Here is a 19514-nt window from a genome sequence, read left to right on the forward strand (position 1 = left end):
ATCTATGCAGATAGTTAATTCATTAATTTTATTTCTCAGTCCTTGAATATTTTGATGCAATAAAGATAGCTGACATTTCACATTGACTGAGTTAAAATTGGGTGGAGTTAAAATATCTGCTGACAGTTGAAAATTCTTAACCAATGGCTGTTTATGCTGATGTAATAAGCTGGAATTATGTTTTTTGATTTCTTTCTCAAACTGAAGGTTTGTCTCAGTTCTAACCTCTCTTAAAATTTGCTTTCTTTCTGTCCTCCCCACCCTAAAAAAGGGTCTTTTCTGAATCCTATAACCACTGGTATTTTACCACTCATGACAGTGCCTCCCCCCTTTAACTTTCCTGCTATTTCCCCAGCCAATTTACCCTTCCCCTTCCTGTTGAGGTGAAGGCCATGCCTAGTATAATCCCACCTACTGAGAGAATCAACATGAACCACACCAATGTGTGACCCCGCACCCAACATGAGCAGCCGTTCCAGCTCCAAATTAACTCTCTTGACAGAAGAGTTCAAATGAGGTCGGTCATGGCGCCCAAGAACAGATACAAACTCAACACTAGTATGCTTCGATGCTGATGCAATCTTTGCCAGGTCACACTCTATACTGTACCCAGGATCTCTGTCAATACTGTTACCTGCCCCACCCACTATAACCACGGTGTCTTCCTTAGTGAAATCTTTGCAAAGTGATCCTAAATCCTCTGTCACCTGCTCCAGACCAGCACTAGGTTTAAAAAAATTGGTGGCCTGGTATTCTGATCCTAGTTCATCCTGCAAAAGTTGGCCGACACCTCTTCCATGGGAACTACCTAACAACAACACTTTCTTTCTCTTTACTGATTTCCCTACATTCTTACTTTTCAATTTGCTGCTGAAAGTTTGTTGTGCCCTGTCTACACCTGCAACTGCTTGAGGCTCACCAGCTTCTGACTGAAGCAACAGATCAAATCTATTTTCCACATTCACCATAAAGCTGTCAGACAAAGTTCTACGCCTGTTCCTCCTGTTGCCTGTTGCCACTTCCCACCTCTCTTTGCCCTTCTCCCTCCTTAACCTGTCAAGATCTCCCCTGGCCTTGTGTAACTCAGCCTGAAGGGCGGCAATTTTCCCCTCCTGTTCTAGTATCTTCCTATCTCTACTACAAATCCTACAAAACCACTGATGAGTCTCATTTACTTCCCCTATTCCCACGCCACTACAGTCACCCACATGGAAAAAACTACAGCACCCATCACACCAAAGCCCCGACCTAACAATTCTACGGCAAGTCAAGCACTTTTCACTCATGATAAACGTAATAGTTTATTAAGAATAAGTCAGTTAAATTACAGATAAACACGAAAATATGGTTACACAAATTTGGACTACACGCAACTGCGTGTAAACAAAAACAAAAGTGCAAAGTTTCTGAAACAACAAGTTAAACTTTACGCTACTTTCCGGAAATGCTAGTTAAATAATGAAGAGGTACGCTAAGTTAAATTGCTGGAGAGACCAAGGAACAACTAAACGAAATTCTATAGATTTGCTGCAGCAGAACGTAAACAGAAAATACGACTGTACGGTCTTTCCGCGTTTTCTGCTATATTACGTAAATAAAAATGAAACCTTTAATGGTACACTTAAACGGCACATTAATACACTTATTTACCACGTAATCAGTACTAATCTATATGTTTTATAATCTAAAATAACTTATCTTTACGAGAACACCAAAACTCGCGCTAGTCACCTGGCTGCAGGGCTATAACATGAACATCAACAAAAGCAAAATAAGGATAATGGAACGTAGTCTAATTAAATAAAGTGATGTTGAGGGGAATTAGATTAGGAAATGAGACACTTAAAGTAGTAAATTAGTTTTGCTATTTGGGGAGCACAATAACTGATAATGGTCGGAGTAGAGAGGGTATAAATGTAGTCTGGCAATGACAAGAAAAGTGTTTCTGAAGAAGAGAAATTTGTTAACAACGAATATAGATTTAAGTGTCAGGAAGTCTTTTCTGAAAGTATTTGTATGGAGTGTAGCCATATTTGGAAGTGAAACATGGATGATAAATAGTTTAGATAAGGAGAAGATAGAAGCTTTCGAAATGTGGTGCTACAGAAGAGTGCTGAAGATTAGATGGGTAGATCACGTAACTAATGAGGAGGTACTGAACAGAAGAGGAATTTGTGGCACAACTTGACTAGAAGAAGGGATTGGTTGGCAAGACACGTTCTGAGGCATCAAGGGATCACCAATTTAGTATTGGAGGGCAGTGTGGAGGGTAAAAATCGTAGAGGGATACCAACAGATGAATACACTAAGCGGATTCAGAAGGATGTAGGGTGCAATAGTTACCTGGAGATAAAGAAGCTTCTACAGGATAGAGCAGCATGGAGAGCTGCATCAAAGCAGTCTCTGGATTGAAGACGACCACAACAACAACAACAACATGCCTTCTTGTATGCATCTATAGGCTTTCTCAAAGTCCTTTTCAGCAGCATGAAACAGACTCCAGAATAACCTCTCACATTATATTACAGAGCTGAATACCATCTCCCAACTTCAGAAGACAGTTAATTACATACCAACCTAACCAACAATAATGAATAAAATTGTCCCTGCACGCACTCATTACCCCTAAAAATCCTTCTTTCCAACCATGTCTTCTTCATTTCCCAATATTCTTAGCTGGTGCAATCTCCGTAAATTTCATTTCCCCAGAATTTGCTAATCAGAAACACTTAAATTCACTTTGTATCTATTACTATCACCATCATCATCTTCATCATCACTGTTGTCATTATTAGTGACAGCAGCAGCAGTAGCAGAAGTACTGCTATTATTAACTTTATTAGTTTTTAGTTAGTATTTTTTAACCACATTGTGTCTCTATAGACATTCAAATCATTTTAATAATATTTGTCTTATTAAAATTGTTATTTCTTAGATAATTATGATGTAAAAATGGTACTGTATGAGTGAAACCCTGGTCCAAAGCAAGAGGTGGCCTGATGGCCCTATTCACATCAGGTTAAACATATAAATAAATAAAATGGTTACCCACAACTTCCTCAAACTACTTGCATCCATTGGAAGAACTACGTATTATATTTTCATTATCAGAAGCTACTTTTTCTTGTAACCTGTGATGAAAATTTCACAAAAGACAATAGAATAACTAAACAATAAAAAGGAGATGTAATTTTAGAGTGTAAGCAGATAAGAAAAGGGTTCCATTCTAACGAATAATTACTAGAAGCTCTCGGAGGCAAATGACATTATCACATGTGTCATTTTTAGTGATGAGGACTGGGAAAATTCCCAGCGGGCAGGAACTAATAAATGGGTGTTTGCTTGAGAATTGCCCAAAGCAGTTTTACGTGCCCAAACTTTGAAAATTTATAGAAAGAAAATGCTTTTTAAAGTTTTTTTTGAAAACATAATTATTACTGAATGTATTAAACAAGTGACATGTGTTTATTGATGATAAATGTATTCTTAAATGTTAAAATGTTTTCAGTGGGGGAAAAAATGCTTTATTGTTAGATGTAACAACACTTCAGACAGACTACACTTTTCTATTCTGCTCCTTTCTTTGCCTACTTTTGTATGGCTACACTGCTGTGAAGATAAAATGAGAAGAGTAATGTAAAAAAGATTTAACCCTTTGTTGCCTGACGGTACTTAAAAGTACCAGTAAGTTTTGACTCTAATTATTTTCTCGTGGTGAAGTTTCGTGATCTGAGAGCCTGTCGGTACGTAACAGTAACTCTGCTCTACTGTTTCATAGATGTTATTGTGCAATACATAGACCTCTCTGGTGGTCAGAGCTTGAACTTGTTTTTCGCGCGCTGCTGTGAAAACAGAAGATTGTATGTGCTTGTTTCCATGGTGTTGCCTGAATTTGTGCGCAATTTATTGAAACTTCCGTTGAGTTTTCCATTGTATGTACTTACCTTCTTTGTTTTTTATAATAGTTTGAAGCATTACGTTACAAGTGAATGAGATAAAGTGGAAAATATAAAGCGGACTTATTAGTACCGTCAGGTTGTGCGAACACTATTGTAGCAACAATGCGTTACCTCTCACTAGTTGTTCTGTCCACTTTTTCTCACACAGAAATCGGTAAATACATTTGCCTGTGGAACAATTAGAACAAACAGGAAAGGTTTGCCAGGGAATTTACCTAAAGAAAAATGTCTAAATCAAATCACAGAGAGTCATCTTTAGACCTAACAGTATTTCAATGGAAGGAAAATAAAGTAGTATATTTTGCGTCAAACTTCCATGGCATTGAACAGAGCGTAGTGACAAGAAAACAGAAAGATGGAACTAGTAGGACTATACCATGTCCAGTTATTGTATGTGATTACAATAAAAACGTGGGTGGTGTGGATCATGCAGACAGATTACATTCAACTTATGGTCTTGACAAGCGATCAAAGAAATGGTGGCACCGTCTCTTCTGGGGAGCAATAGATATTGCTTTTGTCAATCCTTACGTCATTTTCAGTTATCTTCATGTGGCACTGCCACTGCTGGAATTCAGGTGTGCTGTGGCACTAGGGCTAATGAATGAACAGCAAGTGCCAAATCTCAAAAAGAGAAACTCTCGTAAAGAAGAGGAGGAGGAGGAAATTAGTGTTTAACGTCCCGTCGACAACGAGGTCATTAGAGACGGAGCGCAAGCTCGGGTGAGGGAAGGATGGGGAAGGAAATCGGCCGTGCCCTTTCAAAGGAACCATCCCGGCATTTGCCTGAAGCGATTTAGGGAAATCACGGAAAACCTAAATCAGGATGGCCGGAGACGGGATTGAACCGTCGTCCTCCCGAATGCGAGTCCAGTGTGCTAACCACTGCGCCACCTCGCTCGGTGGTAAAGAAGAAATAACTCTCCCAAAGAGAAGGAAGGATAACTTTTCTGTTCCGAAGGATGTACGTCTTGGCAACCGAGGAAACCATTTTGTAGTGTTCATTTGTAAAAGAGGACGATGCGAAATGTGTGCGAAAAATAAAATTCAGTCGCGACCACATTCACAATGTAGTACATGTAAAGTGTATTTGTGCTACAATGAGAAAAAGAACTGTTTCCTACAATTTCATGAGGTATTACTAACACTAAATATGTGATATGTATATACTGTCAACAATGTATAGCTAAGTTACTATGTATTGTGAAGCTGCTCTAGAATAAATTTATGCGAAATTTAAAAAAAAAATTCAGAAATATCATATTTCGGTTAATTAATTTTCTAATGTAAAAATATTTAATATTTATGTGGAATAAAGTACAAGTTATAAAAATTGGAGCATTTTTCTGCGCATGTTGTGATTCTGTACATGGAGTCTGACGGTACTTCTAAGTACCAGGAGAGAAAAAAGTTGTGAAAAATAAAATAAAATTTTACAAAAAATCCTACCGTCATTTGAGGCCACAATAGCATAAATTCTGCAAAGAAAATGTTAAAAAGTAAATTTTTTCTTATGTCAGGAAACAAAGGGTTAATAACAAAGAATCAATGCTCTAGATAATTGCTATACTAGTTGATTCCTAGGGAATTGTCAATTCTTGGTATTGTGGAACTGGAGTCAGTACATGACACATCCCTAATTAAAATAATTATGGATAAATTATTTTTACCATAATTCCAGTTATTCTAAGTAAATATTAGTGCTATTGCTATTATTGCAAACAGTACCTGAATTTTGAGTGAGTGGCTGGTGATTTCAGGTAATTCTTGCAACTCTGTTAGTTATTTACTTAACTGGAATGGGCAACACTGGTCTGACGGACTGACAGCCATTCAAGTCTATGAGGTTGAGTGAGAAGCAAATTAAGCTCATCTTTGTCTTATTTGAAGTTCTACAGATATCATCTGTAGAGTGATGGCTGGAGCAATTTCAAAAATGAGTCCATTATTAACATCACAGTTTCAAAGCCTGAACCACTTTCTGTTGAGTTTGTAACGAGTAAAAGCAACAGCCGCAATGCTGAGTACTTTGTCTAGCTTATTGCAAATGTTTTGGAGAAGCATGGATCGGAGAAGTTTCTAGTGGTGACAGATAACAATGCTGCAAACATGAAAGCTACATTGAATCTGTTACAGGATAAATTCCTTCACATCGTATATTGGGTGCCTAGCTCACCTGTTAAACTTGTTGTGCTCAGATATTTTAGGCTGTCAAACAATCAAAACTTTTCATGGCAAATGCAGCAAAGGCTGTAAAAACAGTGAAATACAGCCACATTTAACAAGCAGTGTCCGATGAAATATCAGCTGAAAAAAATTTCAAAGATAGGATTTCAGTGACGTTTCCAGGAAAGACAAGATGGAGGAGCCACTTTTTTGTCTTGAAAGTTTGCAGTCAAACAAAATTGTATTACAAACCTTAGCTGTAAACAAAAAGGTGCAGTCATATCTGTAGTCTGAAATACAGAAGAGTGTGCTGGATGATGATGTTTTCTGGGTGAGAGCTGAGAAAATGATAGAACTCACAAACACAATCAATCATTTGATCGCAACTTTAGAGTTAAATGAGCCTCAAGTTCACAAGATATTAACAAAGTTCATTAAGTTGGACGAAGTTCTTATCGAGAAACTACCATCCTCTCCACTGCTATCTGCAGAAGAAAAGTCAATCTTATCTGAATGTCAAGCTAGGGAGGAATTCAGTGAGTCTTCTGTCCACCTTGCAGCTAATCATCTTGATTCAGAAGTACAAGGTAGTTACCTGAAGCCTATCGAGATTCTTGATGCAATAAGCTTTGCTTTGGCACAGAAAAGGACAATGGACTAAATGTTATTCAGGTTTGAGAGAACCTGGCTGATTATAGGGACAAACAAGGAATTTGTTCCAGACAATTTGTGTGGGAAGGAGTGGGCCCACACCCTCAGGATGACAAAAATCATTGTGTAGATCCTTTACTGTGGTGCCAAGGTTTAAGAGAAACTTGTGAACTGGCAAAAGATGCCAAAAATTCTGGGCGCACCAGTTACATCCGCTGCTATGAAGCATTCCTTCAGCACAGTGAGAAAGAAAGAGACTCACATCAGACAGAGTCGTAAAACTAACCTCTCTTTCCAATAACTGGAAGTCAATGAATGGAACATGACCTAAGCCTGTTGATTCCAAGGAAAACCCCATACTGAACAGTCCATGAAATGACAAAATGGAAAGGAACCCAGCAGTCAGTGAGGAATCAGATTCAGAGAATCTGAGGCAGAGTTGGAACATGACTGTTCTTCAGCTTATGAACATCAAGAAACTGAATGAGTACAATTTTTTACCTTTTTTGCAGTAGTATAATGTAAGTGAAAATGCTAGCTACAGGCTAGCTACTTAATATAAACTATACTTTATTTCAAAAATTAGTTTTAAACTGGAAAGGTGTTTTTTTTTATGTACTGCCCCAAGAATTGAACTAACTAAAAATGTAAATAATTATGTTTACAGAATGATTTATTTACCCTAATAACTCTCCCCTAACTCTTCAGCACCTTTTTCAACTTGGTTACCCAACCACTAAAGAAGCAGTTTTGCAAAACATGTTTTCCAATACAAAACATCAGCCTTAAAGTTTTTTACTAGCACCTCTTATCAATTAATCTTTAAAATGTGTAAATGTGCCAACATTTATGAATGCCTAGGCATTTGTCCCATCTTATAAATGCCAGGCACTTTACATAACTATTCATTTTGGAGTACTTTAACTACTACTGGTATAATTTACAGACAGCAGTAGTGCTTTCAATTTTTGTAGTAAGCTTGCCACACAGTTAGAATGCAGGTTTGGACCTCATAATGATAGCTGTGTGCAAACTGGAGAGTTAATAGTATAATAATTGAGTTTATCTGAGAAGAAGCTGCAAATGGATTTGCTGGTGTCTTCATGTGTGTCTGCAGGTACTGTAAGTGGCAAGAAAGAGCTTGAGTCAAGAATATGAGTACAGCAAAGTGAACTTAATCAAGAGCTGACATGTCATTACTGAAGGATATCTCACTACTCACCATGGATAATTTGAAGAAACCATAAAGCCCACAACATGAGCCACATTATCATAACAGTAGAACTGTCCCAAGTAACATTATACATGTCCAAAATGTAAGTTTTAGACAAGCCTTATCACAAGTTTCATCTGTTCAATACTTTAGCTAATCAATATTCTAGAGTGATTAACCAAGCAACATACAAGTGTGCAACAATGATCCAATGGTAATAGCAAATTTGTTTATATGGGACTCTTTCAAAATAATGAAAGCTGAGACACATTGTCCACATCCTCACAGAGAAGCAAGAGTACAGTATTACAAAGTAATATCCAGGGTATTAACAACACAGAGAACAAATCCCAGTAATTTCCAAAACTACACAAAGCTAAGGAAACCAAATAGTAACAAATAAGAACTTATGGACACAGGCAGACAGTGTTTGTTGGTAATGAGGATCACCCTGTGGCTAAACATGCCTTGGTGCACGACCAGCACATCTTGGCGCAGTGTTACACCGTCCGGGTTATCTGGATACTTCCTACTAACACCAACCTATCCTAACTCCGGAGATGGGAACTTGCTCTTCAATATATCCTCTCTTCCCGTTATCCACCAGGCCTCAATCTCCACTAATTTCAAGTTGCCGCCACTCATACCTCACCTGTCATTCAACAACATCTTTGCCTCTGCACTTCTGCCTCAACTGACATCTCTGCCCAAACTCTTTGTCTTTAAATATGTCTGCTTGTGTCTGTATATGTGTGGCTGGATATGTGTGTGTGTGCGAGTGTAACCCGTCCTTTTTTCCCCATAAGGTAAGTCTTTCCGCTCCCGAGACTGGAATGACTCCTTACCCTCTCCCTTAAAACCCACATCCTTTCGTCTTTCCCTCTCCTTCCCTCTTTCCTGATGAGGCAACAGTTTGTTGCGAAAGCTTGAATTTTGTGTGTATGTTTGTGTTCGTTTGTGTGTCTGTCGACCTGCCAGCACTTTCATTTGGTAAGTCACATCATCTTTGTTTTTAGGTATATTTTTCCTTCATGGATTGTTTCCTTCTATTATAACCAAATAAGAACTTGGATGTACAGTATCAGTATTTCTACCATAAAAGGGGGGGGGGGGACAATGCTGTGGTACTATACTTGAGGAAAAGAAATGTGTCAGTAACAAAGCTGCACCCTAGCAGTCCAAATGTAACTGATCTGAGTCAGTGGTAGTTAATAAATTAACTCCATTTTCCAACATCCCAGAATATTCTACAATAGTTGTCTACATCTACATCTATACTCTGTAAACAACTTTGAAGTACATGGCAGAGAGTATGTCCCATTCTACCAGTTATTAGAGTTTCGTCCCGTTCCATTCACATTGGAGTGCAGGAAGAATGATTGTTTAAATGCCTCTATGCATGCTATTATTAAATCAATCTTGTCTTCGCAATCCCTATGTGAGCAATGTATAGAGGTTATAGTATATTTGTAGAGTTATCAATTAAAGCTGGTTCTTGAAACTTTGCAAGTAAGCTTTCTCAGGATAGTTTACACCTACCTTCAAGAATCTCTGTGACAGTCTCCCATGGGTCAAACAAACCTATGGCCATGTTGCCATTCTCTGTATACATTCAATATCCCTTATTAGTACAATTTGGTATGGGTCCCACACACTTGAGCAATATTCTATAATAGGTCACACAAGTGATTTACAAGTAATCTCCTTTGTAGGTGACTACATTTCCCCCAGTATTTTACCAATACACTTGCTTTACCAATGACTGACAAAGGAACAGTCCAATCCAACTAGTCAAAACCTCCTCCGAATTTATTTTATGTATAAAGAATCACCGAAAGAAACATTATATCAAAATTTTAGCTGCTAAGACACACTCCAAGTATTTTTTTTAAAGAAGTTGAAAATTGCCGAATTTGTAGTTCGCTGGACTGGAGAAATGTACACCCCTACTTTAGCTGTAGCAGACAGTGCACGCACAACATGGCTGGTGCATAGCCTTGGTTGAGAGTGCATCAATAAACAGATAACACAGCACTACATGATCATAATTTGTAAGCAAATTTCAGTTACTGTTGATAGTTTCTCTGATACAATTGTTCACAGTTAATATTTGCCCGAATTCCCAACTCATTTTATATCAATAATAATTAGCAGCTGCCTCTGTGTTATCACTAACTGTTAACAATGGAGATAAAACTGAATTAATTTTCTTTGTGTTTTCTACATATATGCTTACTAAAAGTATCTGTCTTCATGTACGTTCCATTGCTTTACAGTAATGTGGAATCCAATTAACAATTTCAACCTGCTCAGGTGAAATATGGAGAAAAGAATGTAGTAAACTATTGAAATCACCTAATTCTCCTGAAGACCTACATATGTATTATTTAGTACTTAATTTCTGGGACATTAATTTGAATGATGTCGATATTTTGTTAGAAATTGTGGAAACAATAGAAGAAATGGGAAATAACTGACAATTCCATGAATTGTGGTTTGAACAATGAGTGCTAGTAAAAATCCTGAACAAAACTACAGTACTTCCCTAGCCCAAAGAAAACATTACAGTAATAGTTTTCAGTGGAGAAAAAAAAGGCTGTATAATTTTTGGCTAAACAAATATGGGAGAAAATGCTTATAGTCAAGCAGTGTGCAGAGCATATTTTATTTTGTAAAATCAATGTGAATTGTGTAAATGGAAGAAAGATTTATATTAACTATGTGGCAAAATGAAACTCACAAAAGTGTGAAAGAAAAACTAACAGATTTAGAACTGCTCATGTGAGTCAATGCACCGAGATGTACAAGACTGGGCCTTCTCAATTGCAAGTGAGATGAGTATTACTGATTTCCAGGCTTCTTTGATCTTGTTAAACAGATTCATAAAATAATGCAGACAAGGAAGTTGTAAAATTACGAAATTTACTTCAAACAAACATGTAGAGGAGATGTCATAATAGGCATACAGAGGAATTTGTAGCTGACGTAAGATGAAACCTCCTAAAATACTGGGTATACAGCCAGTCACTCAGGTTCCATGAAAGAACTGTGTGCAAACCACACTTTATCATTTTGAGTGAAAAAAGACAGAATTCCTTTGCAGCTGATGAATACTATGACACAATCATATACGACTATGTCAGTCGTAAGTATCAGTTTCTGAAGCTATTATCTTTCTCCAGGAACCTCAAGGCAAACCAGGACCAAAAATTTAAAAGAATGACTGTTTAGTTGCAAAAATCTTGTAATCAATGTAGCAAAATCTGCAACAATGGGAGGGAATACGTTTCAGTATTAAATCCAATACCTCTCCTTATCAACTGCAGAAAATAATTAATTGCTTTTGTTGGACTCTTGGCCTGGATGTAACAAAACATCTGTTTTAGGAGGGCAATGAGAGGATTGTTCATATAATCCAGATTCCACCCGAACTAATACTGTGATTCGTCTTCTCAATAAAAAAACTTTTTCTACAGTGTACAGCATTTTTCAGAAAAATGTCAGCCAATATAATTTCCAATACCTCTTTGTCATTTCATGTTTACCAGTAGATCTGTACTGTTAAACTTCAGACATTTATGCATTAAATGAAACAAATAATTACAGTGAAATGTCTGAATGCATTAACTTTTCTTTTACTTGCGTCTGGTTTAAGGAAAATGTTTACTTTTGTCATCCAATAGACACTTCACATTTTTGTGACAACTACAGGAAATAAACAAGGAACTGTTTCATTGTTAGTAAAATACACATTATTTCAAAAGTATCATAAGAACAGTGCTACAGGAATTGTTATAAAATATTTCATGGCTAAAAATTAAAATTCCGGTTGATGGAAGTCATCTGTAATGTAACACCAAAAATTGGCTTGATTTTCTTTTCTTGTCTAACAATTACATCTGCAACAGTTCAGCTGTCAATATGAACTGTGAGTTATTCAAAAAATTAATGATTTTAGGTGTCATTTGAATGCTTACAATTCACGTGTGAGCACTTTGGACTTCCAATACAAGGTGCTACATTCTCTTGCCACAGCTGCATCTGTTTATTTGCCGATTTGCAAGCTCGGCTGGAAGAGCTGTACAAACCACTGCTATAAGCAGTTCTTTGTGCAGCAAATACAAGTAACTTTACAATTTTTTAAAAATACTTGCAATGTGCCTTATCAGCTAAAGTTTTGGCAGTCCATTTCTTTCAGTATACTCTTCCTGTGTGAAAAATTTCAGAGTAGGTTTCGACATGTTGCAATGGACCACCCCCTTATGAGTCAATCAACATCTACAGCCTAAGTGTTCATTCCATTTCACATCCCTACAAAGTGTTATACCCAGATATTCGTATTAGTTGGCTGATCTCAACTTTGATTCATTGATATTGTAGTCGTAAGGTACTAAGTTTTTTTGTTTTATGAAGTGCACACTTTTACATTTCTTTTACATTACATTTGAAGCAAGATGCTAATCTTTGCACCACTTTGAAATCTTATCAAGATCCGACTGAATATTTATCCAGCATCTTTTGGACAGTACTTCATTATAGATGATTGCATCATCTGCAGAAAGCCTGATTTTACTATTAATATTGTCTGTACCCTCATTAATATACAATATGAATAGCAAAGGTCCCAACATACTTTCCTGGAGCACACCCCAGGTTACTTCTGCATCTGACGACGACTCTCCATCCAAGATAACAAGCTGTGTCCTCCTTACCAAGAGATCCTCAATCCTGTCATAAATTTCACTTGATATCCCATATGATTGTACTTTTGACAATAAGTGTAGATGTGGTCATGAGTCAAATGTTTTTCAGAAATCAAAAAATACTGCATCTACCTGACTGCCTTGATGCAAAGTTTTTATTATATTATGTAAGAAAAGAGTAAGCTGGGTTTCACATGCTCGATGTTTTCAGAATCCATGCTGGTTGGCATTGAGGTCATTCTGTTCAAGACACCTCATTATGTTGCAGCTCAAAACATGTTCTAAGATTGTACAACATATCAGTGTCAAGAATATTGGGCAGCAGTTTTGTGGATCACTTCCACTACCCTTCTTTAAATGGGTGTGACCTGTGCTTTCTACCAACTACTGGGCATGGTGTTTTCTTTGCAGGGTCTATGACAGATTATAGTTAAAAGGGGGGGCTAACTCAGGCACAAATCAAATATAGAATCTGACAGGGATTCCCTTGGGCCCTGGAGCTTTGTTCAATTTTAACAATTTCAGCTTTTTCTCAACACCAGTGATACTAACACTTATTCCGCTCATCTTTTGAGTGGTACGAGGATTACATTGGGTCAATTATTAAGTTAAGTATTTCAGCTTTTGTTTGGCTTTCCTCAATTTCAGTTCCTGTCTCATCCATGAGTGACTGGACACTTAACTTTGGTGCCACTAACAGCCTTTACATACAACCAGAATTTCTTTGGATTTTGTGAAAGATCAATTGACAATATTCTGCTACAGTAGTCACTGAAGACTTCAAGCGCTGCTCTCTTGACAGCCACACACATTTCATTCAGCATCTCTCTATCTATAGTCTTCTGCTTTGTTTCACATCTACTATGCAGTAATGTCTATTTCTTTAGAACTTTCTTTACAGAGACTGTACACCATGAATGGTCCCTCCCATTAGGAACTGTTCCACTGGGTACATATGCACTGCATTGCCAACTACTCCTCTAAACTTGTGTGTGTGTATTTGATGATGAGGGTTCTGTTGACCTTTTCTTGACAGCTGAATTTTCAAGGAAATTAACATGCAAACAAACCACACTTCTGAATATAAAACAATGGAGGAAAATCCAGGATGGAATGAAACAATATTATGAAAACGAAAGTTGCTTGTGTGTGTGTGTGTGTGTGTGTGTGTGTGTGTGTGTGTGTGTGTGTGTGAAATCTTATGGGACTTAACTGCTAAGGTCATCAGTCCCTAAGCTTACACACAACTTAACCAAAATTATCCTAAGGACAAACACACACACCCATGTCCGAGGGAGGACTCGAACCTCCGCCGGGACGAAAGTTGCTACTCACCATATAGCGGGGATGCTGAGTCGCAGATAGGCACAATAAAAAGTTATTTCTGATAGTCTTTTTGTTGTGTCTATCTGTGACTCAACATCTCTGCTATATGGTAACAACTTCCTTTTTCATAACATTGTTATACTGCTGAATATGCTGTACATACATATATTTGGATGAATTTTTTGTTTCTCCTAGTCATTAATGTGTTGTTGTTTATATTATTTATACTAATAAAGAGAGAGAGGGGCTGGCCAGTACTTACCTCAGCTCAGTACAGCCGATAGATACACAAAAAACAGAACCGAAAATTTACGTTCCTAGCTTTCGGAATATCTTTGGCTTCCCTCTGACAACCATGCCTCCATCCTTGCTACCCTCCCTGTTTTCCTTTCCCTGTTGCTTCATAACCTGGGTTGTGAGTAACTGAATCCACTTTCCCTTCTTCCCTTTCTTTCCCCTCTCTCCTCCCTGATGAAGGAACATTTATTCTGAAAGCTAGGAACATAAATTTTCGATTCTGTTTTTTTGTGTATCTATCGGCTGTACTGAGCTGAGGTAAGTACTGGCCAGTCTCTTTGTTTCACATCTTTATATGAGATTTTCCATTAATCATGTGTATATTATTTGTTAGCCTCAATTGTTAAACATAGTTTTTACAGTTGCAAATTCTGTTCTTTCTTTAGAAATTCATTGTAAACTTTTGACAATGACAGTGACCTTGCATCTGAATAATGCACAAAATTTCTTTAATAAAGGTTTGAAATTAAAAAAATACTCACTCTACAATTTTGTAAATAATACTGGCCAATCGAATACATTTCCTTGAAAAGTTGCAATTTTGCACTTTGTACCCAAATGCCAATTTAAAAAATAGTAAATTTTAAATACTTTAGGAATAAAGGAAACAACTCACTGCATGCAGTGAAAAACACACACACACACACACACACACACACACACACACACACACACACACACACATTCAGCTGCAATGTGCCAGGTGAATAAAAATAGCACATGATCACATACTGCTGTGGTTTTTTATACTGAATTTCCTCTACCTCCATCAGATTCTGAATGAGGGGCAACCCTATTAACTATTAGTAAAGTAAATTAAAATTTTTACCATTACATTAAAAAAATGTGAAGGAGACACAGACAAAATAAATATTGGATATAGAGGCAAGAAAGAAAACTACACATATTTCCCAGAAGACACAAGCAGTTTCTTGTGACATTCAAGAAAACCACAACTCGTAAAAATTCAATGAAATGGCACAATATTGACACAGAAATTTCTATGGAGATTTCTTGCTGCCCACCTTTCATTTTAATTCAGTGTGTGGTATTAAAGACATTTGTCAGAGCACATCTGTGGTTCCTTACAGATCATTTACAACTGCCTAGCACCATTTCTAAAAATTCTGAAATCAGAGGGCTTAAACAGGAAGAGATATTGAACAGACTGAGTAAAAGCTTGTCGGAGTGAAACTAAACATTTTACATTAAAATAAAAAAAACTCACTTGACATGTTTACACCGGTAACTTGGGTCAAGAGGAGACAAAACACGTGAAACTGCATCACCAATGTGTGGCTGTTCCAAATTTTCTTGAAGACAAGCTCGTGCCTTATCTTTGTCACGTCGCTGTCGCACAAGTTCACTGACTTCCCTCATTCGCTCCAGAAACTCTACCTGCAACCAAAACAAAAATTTCACTTACAGTACAGGAAATTCCATTTTATTACAATTAAAATTTAGTTCTCTTTCTCCTTCTGGTCATTGTGTGTTTAAATCTTCAGAACAATACACTCCCATTAGCAGTCTTCAATTAACACGCATTTTCGATATCATCTTAAACAATGACATAGTTACTCACAATAGCTGGAAGCTAGAATCATCCTAATCTTGATTAAAGCTTTTTGCTGACATTAGCATTTTCATCATCTGATCATTTTCAAATTCTGAAAAATGTTCAAGTTCTGCAGTGTCCATCAAGTCAACATCACAAGAAATCTCTGTAGTATTCTAGCATTAATTCCAATAAAATCTTTTCAATTAGACTACAGATCTACCTCTGTCCCTAGAAATTACTTTCTGTCCCAAATATGAAAAAATTTCTTAAAGGGAAGTGTTATGAGACTTTACTAACAATATAAAAACATTGGCAAGCATTAAGACAAGTATGTGAAACTCTTTATGGTATGAAAATATACACACTTGCTGCAGTTACAACAGCTCCATTACATTGCCCCATAAAGGAAACTGCTGATGAATTACAGTCGCCAAATGATACTGTCTGCAACAGTTTGACTGCAATGAGGGTAAGTAAACTGGGGTCCATTTTAATATTGTGATTAGCTACTCTTTTCTCTCCTCTGTGGTCTGTGTTCTTGGGAAGAGACCTAAGAAAGAAAGGTGAGGATAGGTTTGAGGTATGTAATTCCTGAAGGTAGCCAGGAGGTGGGAGGTTGGGAATCAGAGACGGCCATGGTTGAATAGAGAGATGAAGTGGGGGTTCATTCAGGTTTGGTTAGAGAGGCTGGTGACAAAAAAAGTGTTTCCACTGTGGGGACTGGAATGAAGAAACTAGGTCTCGGACATGTTGTACATGACTGAGACTGAGTGCGGGACTTAAGGTCGGAACTCTGGACAGTATTAAATTTCTATGGATTGAGGTTCTTAGTGGCCAGGTTACAAACAGTGTTCAGAGTTTTTCTGTGTTTTATGGCATGATGGAAGAAAGTTTTGGAAGGTGTGGCAGATGGAAGAGATCGGCAGGTCAGAGTTGTGATGTCATGAGGGGCTACAAACTTGGGGGAGTTTGAGGGTATAATAGGTCAGGTCTTTTTATGTAGTTGTATTCTGTGATGTGAGTAGGAAGATGGTAGATCAGACAGCTCTTTGAGATGGTGTCTGAAATATTGTTTCAACTGTTGGATATCAAGGGTTTCAACTTTGGTACAGGACAATGGGATTTCATGAAAGGATTACAATAAACAATCAGGAATGCCAATTCCATACTAATTTTTTTTAATCAAATGAGTTCTCACTGATTTAACTAAAGAGTTTCAATGAAAAAAATTTACGTGCTCAAAGCTTACCAGTGATGGCTTGTGCAAAATTATGCCAACGTGCTGACCAATAATCTTTTTGGCTTAGAGGGGTTGTAATCATAACTGAATTGCGTATATTAATTTTATGCATATAAACTGAACTTTTTAAATATATTTACGTTTCACAGTTAACAGTTTAACATTCTGAGGAATTTAAAACAAAAGAAAATGAAAGAAAGGAAGACAGACAGAAAAGAAGAAGAAGGTGGTACCAGTGGGAATTGAACCCGGGTCCATGAATTGCCACTCCATTCCTTAGACAACTCAACCACTATGTTGCTATAACAATAGCTCCTCAAAAGTCCCTCCTAATCTCCACTTGCACATGTTGCTGTGAGCAACATCACACCCACAGTGCTGGAAGAGAGAACGTCACATCACAGCATAAGCAGTTGAAAACAGACAGCTGCACCTCTTCTCTGCGTTGATCATAGGGCAGCTGAATACCATTTTAGCACTTGACACTTGTTTCTAATTATCACAGACAGAGTGCTACAAAACATGTTTTCATCCATTTCATCTGCATACCAGCACACATTTGAAGAGAAACAGTGTAATTTTAGTGCAATTTCTGGCTTGCATTCAAAGAGAAATGGTGTAATTTTAGTGCAATTTCTGGCTCCTATTCAAAGTGAAATGGTATCAGTTTTAGTGTGATCTTAACGCATGCTGTAGAACATTAGTGCAGGATAACCAGCCACCACTGAAACTTTGAAATCCATAACCAACTGACGGAAGTGTATGGTGAGTCGTGCATGGATGTCAAAAATGTTCGTAAGTGGTGTAGAGAGTTTGCAGCTGGTTGGACCGAAATTCACAACGAACAAAGGAGCAGGAGACTGTCAATTTCTGAGGAGACAGTGTTGAAGGTTGAGCAAAGCATGCGTGAAGATCAGCGGATCACCCTGGATGATCTCTGCATGTTGGTCCCTGATGTTTCCCGAAGCACCGCTCACAAAATTTTAACTGAAACATTGAATTACTGGAAGGTGTGCACAAGATGGGTACCATTCATGCTGACTGAGGACCACATGCGGCAACGAGTTGAATCTTCCCGCGCATTTCTTCACTGCCTTGCAGCCGAACAAGACAACTTTCTGGACTAAATTGTCACGGGTAACAAAACCTGGGTATACCAGTTTACACCCGAGACCAAGCAACAATCACGCCAGTGACGGCATCCTTCTTCGCCAAAGCCATGGAAATTCAAACAAACACAGTCTGCTAGTAAAGTCATGACAACTGTTTTTTGAGAAAGGAGTATTGTTGGTCAACTTTATGCCCACTAGGACCACAATTAATGCTGACAGGTACTGTGAGACTCTGAAAAAAAACTGAAACGGGCAATTCAGTGTGATCTTGACGCATGCTGTAGAACATTAGTGCAGGATAACCAGCCACCACTGAAATGTTGAGCAAGGGCGTACACATTCTCCATGACAATGCTCGCCCACACATCGCTCGGCAAACCGTTGCTCTCCTGCAACAGTTTCAGTGAAACACAATCACCCACCCACCCTATAGTCCTGACTTAGCACCCAGTGACTATCACCTATTCCCTAAGTTAAAAGAACATTTGGCCGGAAAGCGATTCAGCTCCGACAATGAGGTGAAAGAAGAGGTTCATAACTTTTTGAACAGCATGACGGCAAGCTGGTATGACATGGGCATACAAAAACTGCCACAGCATCTACAAAAATGCATCGACAGAAATGGTGATTATGTCGAAAAATAGCTAAATGTTCAAGCTGTAAACTGATGTAAACCATTGTAGAAATAAACAGGTCTATGTACTTATAAAAAAGTAGGAGACCTTACTTTTTGGGATTACCCTTGTATGCTACCCCCAGGCACTTGCTTTTGAATACAATGCTTTTGTTGCCTGAACTATTTATGGGTGCCTCGTGGCAACTACCAGATTTTACAGCAGGAAAAAAAGATATGGGCATACTAAATAACTGAGCTGGACCACGAGATATGCCTGAATATTTCAGTCTCTAATAGGAGCACTGTCCATGAAAAGGCGAGAGTCTGGTTCAAGTCGCAGGCTGGCACACAACATAGCTAAGCTCCAAGCACTGCTACTGAGGCACTGGGCACATACACTATTAGTGCTTCCAACCCAGAAGCTAAACAGCAAAAATATGTTAAATTTCTCCAAAGCAAATTTAAAAAAAAAAAAACCAGAAATGTAGATCATGAGCACAGCAGTAATGAAATCAATCTCCAAAAAATCATTTCTTGCTAAATACTGATGCCTATGCCTTTTGAAACACAGTGCTTCACTGTTATGCTAGAGCATTAGCCTACACCATATGTAACAGGGAAGCAGATGCAGCTATAATGATACACAGCACAGATACTTTCTTGAGAAGCCTGT

The 19514-nt window shown here is 37.8% G+C and overlaps 1 protein-coding gene across 1 annotated transcript in view; it reads right to left on the reverse strand.

Moving 5' to 3' along the window:
* LOC126175650 (phosphatidylinositol 4,5-bisphosphate 3-kinase catalytic subunit delta isoform) overlaps window positions 1–19514 on the reverse strand; it is a 178729-nt gene that overhangs the window by 35634 nt on the left and 123581 nt on the right. Inside the window, exon 13 of the mRNA XM_049922542.1 lies at window positions 15544–15713. Within this exon, the coding sequence (XP_049778499.1) occupies window positions 15544–15713 (170 nt within the window). The remainder of the gene's footprint in view (window positions 1–15543; window positions 15714–19514) is intronic.

Source organism: Schistocerca cancellata, chromosome 3 (genome assembly GCF_023864275.1).
Source record: "Schistocerca cancellata isolate TAMUIC-IGC-003103 chromosome 3, iqSchCanc2.1, whole genome shotgun sequence".
In the NCBI taxonomy this organism is placed as follows: Eukaryota; Metazoa; Arthropoda; class Insecta; order Orthoptera; family Acrididae; genus Schistocerca; species Schistocerca cancellata.